This window comes from Electrophorus electricus, chromosome 3 (assembly GCF_013358815.1).
Source record: "Electrophorus electricus isolate fEleEle1 chromosome 3, fEleEle1.pri, whole genome shotgun sequence".
Lineage (NCBI taxonomy): Eukaryota > Metazoa > Chordata > Actinopteri > Gymnotiformes > Gymnotidae > Electrophorus > Electrophorus electricus.
Window position 1 is genome coordinate 23,324,876 of NC_049537.1, and position 6,007 is coordinate 23,330,882.

At 38.1% G+C, this 6,007-nt stretch overlaps 1 protein-coding gene across 1 annotated transcript; it reads right to left on the minus strand.

The window, feature by feature from the left end:
- Positions 1-1,116: 1,116 nt before the first annotated feature.
- Positions 1,117-2,721, minus strand: si:dkey-85n7.8 (cytochrome c oxidase subunit 8A, mitochondrial). The gene is made up of 2 exons (XM_026999048.2): positions 2,516-2,721; positions 1,117-1,551 (listed from the first exon to the last, which is right to left on the minus strand). The coding sequence occupies exons 1-2, from the start codon at positions 2,633-2,635 to the stop codon at positions 1,441-1,443; spliced, it is 231 nt and encodes a 76-aa protein (XP_026854849.1). The 5' UTR covers positions 2,636-2,721; the 3' UTR covers positions 1,117-1,440.
- Positions 2,722-6,007: the final 3,286 nt, after the last annotated feature.

Genomic DNA, 6,007 nt, shown 5'->3' on the forward strand with positions numbered 1-6,007 from the left:
GACTTTTGTTTAGTGTTAAAAGAACATGATCAAATGTTAGTTTAGATATGCAGAAGTGCAAATCCTAAATGTAGCCTAACACACTCCTGCGCTTCTGTAACAGGAACAACTTATTATAATTAGTCAAGAGGAAAAGGACATTATGTCCTGAGCCATGGGCATAACAGGAAATGAAGTCTGTACTGGAGAAAGTATTGTAGTCTATTTACATGTTACTCCATAAAAGATCTTTCTCATCCTGCCAAAAAGACCAAGAAGCACATACTGCCACCTAACATTTAATGTAGCGATGGAAAGAAGATGAAAATACATCTGGTTCAGCTTTCTCAAAAATGAAGTGTGCATCTTGCAATTCTGTGCTGTTCATTTTAATCTCTGCAGGTGATCTGATTAACAAACATGGTTATTTAAAGTAATGAGTGCACTGCAATAGATAATGATAATAAATCATTATCCCCTGCCCTTCTATAATCAAGAGAGCCTGGAAAAATACACAGAGCTCTTTCTCAGAGCACACAGTTCCTGGTTTTGCAAGATTGTAGGGGCTTACGTTCTTCCATCTGAAGATGATATTGTTTTATCCTTGGGCTGAACATTGGCATCAGCATCGAACCTTAAAATGGGAGCGTTAATGGATCACACTGTAGAGCCAGTGCCAAATAATGTACCAAATGTACTTCACTGTACACCTGTATAACAGTTGTTTTGATTTTTATTTGGTATTTTAACTATAGAAAACAGTTGTTTTAAGCAAGTTGTTTATTGATAGCATTAATCCCTTACCCCTGAAGAACCCACCACTGGGTCCAGACTTATTCATCATTCTTATATGTGTGTACCTTAATGCGTTTAAAGCCTTCCCTCTACTCAATAACATGTACTGCATTTGGAACACCACTGTCAGTAAAACTCTTCACCCATAAATCTTGGATGGAGCCTGACCTTGACAAACATCAGCGTACTGAGTATATCAGAATGCTGGTTTTTCTCTAACCAAAAGATATAATGTTATGTGCCAGCTTGGACCACAAAACATTATAGTTTTGCAAAAAACATTTGACATGCATATTGTTTTTACAGCATGAGATAATTGCAAATTAATGTCAGGCAACAAGGCAGAGAATACTGTATTTATTTCAGGACAAAATGTGCAAATGTTTCACATGGTAAGTGCCAATGGAAGCATCCACTACAATGGCATTAGGGGCCACAGTCCTAAGGCATTAAACACCACTGAACAGTGAAATCAGTGAGATGAAACCAATTAATCTTTCCAAATGAATATTTTTTTCCTATATTTTGTAATTTTATCATTTACCCTTATTATGTATCTCATTATTTGATGTAGTATTACTATTAATGTGGTGAATAATGCTTTAGAGGCAGCCAGTATTTTCTACTAGCATGTGGTTGCTGGCTGCTGATTGGTTGCTGTTGTCTTCAGGTGGGTGGAGGCTGGCGCCTCGTCCGGTACTCTGGGATATGGTGGAGAATCCAGCCGGCTGGAGTCAGGAGAGCAATAGCAAACATTGACATGACAAAGAAACTTTGCTGTGGGGAAACCAGAACAGTGAGAGGTAAATGAGGCATTGCCCTAACAAATGAACAGTAATAACTACAGTCCTTAACCCTCAACTGAACTGTATACATTCAGAATTGTAAGTCGCTTTGGATAAAAGCGTCAGCTAAATACTGTAAATGAAACCAATACATTATCATATGCAGAAAAATGCAATATACTTTTTAACTTGTTCTGAATAAAACAACTAAAAAGATTGCCTTTTTTGGTGTTATGTTAAATGTTTATTGTGCTTTTATGTCAGCTCATTAATCTTGGGAATTGTGACAGTTTGTTCTCAAAGTACTTGAACACTAATTATTGTATATGCAATCAAACCCACTGGCCTCTATGTCACAGATTTTATTCTCTTCTAGATCCAAAGATACCTGAATCAAATAATCAAGGACTTGATAAGATGGTTATTGTAAACAAGTATGTCTGAGGTAAAATAAACATATTATGTACAATTTTACATATAGATTGCAGGACTATGTTTTCAACACTACATAAAATATGTAATTCACAGTAATGTGTGAAATAATCAATGCTGATGATTTTATTGGATCTGTTTTTATGATAACTATTTTTAAAATAAAATAATCTTTAACATGTCATGTTATATTCCACATAGTACCATGTAGATTAAAAAAAATAAATCTAGGGCAATGGTGCATCTTCATCCTTGTTGAAGTTAATTAATGTGCCATTAATGTATAAAATTCTGAAGCAGCTCCTTTACACTAAACTGAGTTTAGTCCAACAAGCACTACAAATGCAATTTGCTAAAATGCATTTTAGCAAACTGATAGAGTATTAAAATGTAAATAGGATAAACCTCAATACTCAAATTCATTCTGACTGGTAGCTACCTAGACTCTTCTAAAACCATATCATCACTGTTTAAGTCAGTTGAAATGAGGAATCTTTCAATAACAACAAAGCTGTTTCACTTACCCCGGGTCCAATCTTGCTCTTGGGTGGCTTGCTATAGATGCTGCACCTTCGCTTCTGCAGAATGACCCTGGGCCAGTTCACACTCCTGTGCTGCAGGGCCCGACTCAGACCCACCAGCATCTCACCAGCAGTAGGGGTCAGAACAAGTGACTGTGCGTGTGTGTGTGTGTGTGTGTGTGTGTGTGTGTGTGTGTGAGAGAGAGAGAGAGAGAGAGAGAAAATAAGTAAGCGAGGAAGAAAGAGAGGGGTATGTGCTGCATGCACCCCTCTGGAGCTCTCCTCTCAAGTGCTGGAGATGAAGACTGTGCATCCTCTTAAACTGGACAGGATGTGGACATTATTCTCCAAACCAGCCCACCCAGAGGGAGTTCCTGAAAGGTGGTTGCCGTGGACCGGAAAAACACAACACCTGGCTGTCTGCTCTATGTACATTCAGTGCCATGTGGAGTACAATGCTGCCTAAATTATGATCTGATTTAGGGACTAGATTAGAGGAAGGGAAAAAGTGGGGGGGGGGGGGCAGCCAGCTGTGCTTTTCTGCAGCACTGGTTCATACATATTAGTTATGACATTAGACAAGCAGATCTTTGTTGTCATCTTTTGCCAGACAACACAGGACTCTTGCCTATTCATGGAGAGTCTCCCAAAAGATGTACTGGGCCTTATGCAGCTGTCTGTGTCTTAAAGATCTGATACTGCACTTAAATTGGACTCCATACTGCACATAATAATAGGTGAAGGGTGTGGGTGTTTGTTCACCGTTCATAATACTGTTAAATGGGTCTAATGTAATGAAGGTTAACATATACGTTTAGGTTGTCATGATCAGCCACCCTCCTAGTGTCCCTGTCTCATGTCTTTGTTTTGCTTTACTTTCTGGTTGTGGTTCCATTCCTTAGTTTGTTTTCTCTGCCCCTTATGATTTGCACCTGTGTGTTCATTAGACCAAGTATTTAAGCCCTGTGTTCGGTTAGTCTTGTGGCTGGTCATTGTGATTCTAGCATCCGTATGTTAAGTCTATCCACTATTTGTATGCTTCTCAGCCTGTTTTTTGTAATTCCTAGTTGCTCTTTTTTCCTAGACTTTCCTAGTGTTTATTCTAGCCTTTGTTTCTCCTAGCCTTGTTGTTACAGCCTGCATACCCTGTTTGTCATTGTGTGCTTTTATTTCATTTAGTTAATCATGTATTCCCGGACTCTTCGTATTGGCTCGCTTACCCCAGACTGTTCAAACAACTACGACTCTGGTTTTGTCCATAATAAATCTCGCTCTTCTCCGCACATATGTCCGCTTCCTTACAGCTCATCGTTACATAGGTAAAATAATGGTCCAATTAGAAACAAGAGAAATAAAGTGAACAAAAATTAAAAACACTTGATTGGGATGCATGCAATTATATAATTTATTTTAGAACATTTTCACATTTTTATCAGTGTGCACTTTGTCTATATTGCTTTCCAATAAATTAAGTGATTTCAAAAGGAGCATTATTTGTATAGCTCTTTTTACCACAGACATGGTGACAAAACAGCTTTACAGAAACCTGGGACCTGACCTTTGAAGAGCAAGCCAAAGGAGTGGCATGAAAAAATTCCCACAAGGTAGCATAACGAAGAAATTGTGAAAGAAGCCAGACACAAAAGTGGAATTCATTTCTTAGGTTCTTTAGCCTATTCAGTAGTGCAGCAGCCCCCCCTTTCTGTCCAGCCTGCTGACTCTGAGTTTGGAAAACAACCCCAAATCAAGAGACCAGAATCGGTTGTAGTCAGAGACGCTCTAGTTTACTAGCAGAGAAGGGAAGATATTTGTAGGGGTGAAGTGTGTGTGTGAGGGAGAGGAAAGTGGTACACTGAGGAGAAAGCAGGGTCGCTGTGCGCGAGAAGGTCAGAGGGGTGATGAGGAATAGAGCTGGCTGGGAGCAGCTGGAGATTAGCTAACTGATACCAGTTATTATATGTTCTGCAGATACACAAGGAATCATCTTCTATGACATGAAGTACTACTCAAGGTCAAAGGGAGCATATAGAACACAGAGTGCCGAATCATCAGATTAGTGCATGCCTGAAACAAAAATAATCTACTTCGTTCTAGACTACCGCAGTGATTTTATATTAACAGTAAGAATTTTATTCTTGCATCATCCTCCTTTGGGCAACTGTGGATAGTTTGATTTTGATATAAAAATTCTGAAAGTAGTGTTGACCAGAAACACACAGATCATAGAAAGGATAGGCAAACAAAACAAAAAAGCCAAAGTGACCACATATCACTGTTATACATGAGAAGATTGTGAATAGCTCATTGTGAACACAAAATGGGTTTGAAAAACTAAAAACAAGGCAATAGGTGCAGTGCACCAACTGCACGGCAACTACTTGTCAACATGTCAAAACATGTCAAATGTCAAAAATATATGAAAATCTCTTGTGTATCCAGGTAAGGTTATTAATGGCAGAAGGGGGATGAAATGCAAATGGATCCAAGGTGATGGAGCAGGTCCAAAGGACACAAGACAAAACAGCAAGTGTAGTATATGAGCAATGTAAAGTGGGATTATGTCAAGCAGGTCCAGAAGGCAAGAGCAACCACAGCAGAGTATCTTAACAGGGTCGTGCACTGGCATTATATCAGACAGCAGTATAACAGATTGTTAGGTATGTTTAGACTTACAGTAATTAACACAAGTTGTATTTGGTGATCATAATGCAAGCAGGGATGCAGACAGGACTAACTATGGCAGAACCAGAAGGAAGCACAGACAGGAGGGCACCCAGAGACATCAGCACCTCTCCAATCCACTGTCAACAAAACTGAGTGATCTCATAATAGAGGCCAATATATCAATTTAAATCCCTGTTCTCTGTATTGTTTCTACAATTACACCTTTATCTAATGGGAAAAGCAATTATGCAAAGACTTTGATACACAGGTTTTTTTGCCTAGATTTAATATTGAATCTATGTAAATATTAAGTTTCAAACACTAACAGGAAGGTTAATCCATAGCCTGGAGGCTTTGTAAGAAAAAAAACTCTGCCCCCTGCTACAGTTATCAAAATTCTAGCTATTAATAGGTTGCACATTTTCAAAAAAATAGGCATGGCAAAGCATAATGGGTATAAGCATTAAGGGATATGAAATTGCTCAGATATACTATGGCAAAAATAATTTAAAACTATGTAGTTCAGTGGTTGTATTGTTTAATGAATACACAATTGAACTGCCAGCCTGTGTAGTGTGGATAGAATATGGTTAATATGATCAAAATGTATGGCTCCTGCTAAGGACACTAGCTGCAGTATTTTGCATTAACTGGAGGTTTTTTGTGTTTGTTTGTTTGTTTGTTTGTTTGTTTTTTGCACCTACTTTACAGTAATTTCATGTTGTAAAAGTATTTCTTACTTTAGTAATATTTATTTGATTGGAACAAGGATTTATTTTATATTTCTTAGATGGAAGAAGACTTTTCTGGTAATTTTGACAGCTATACTAA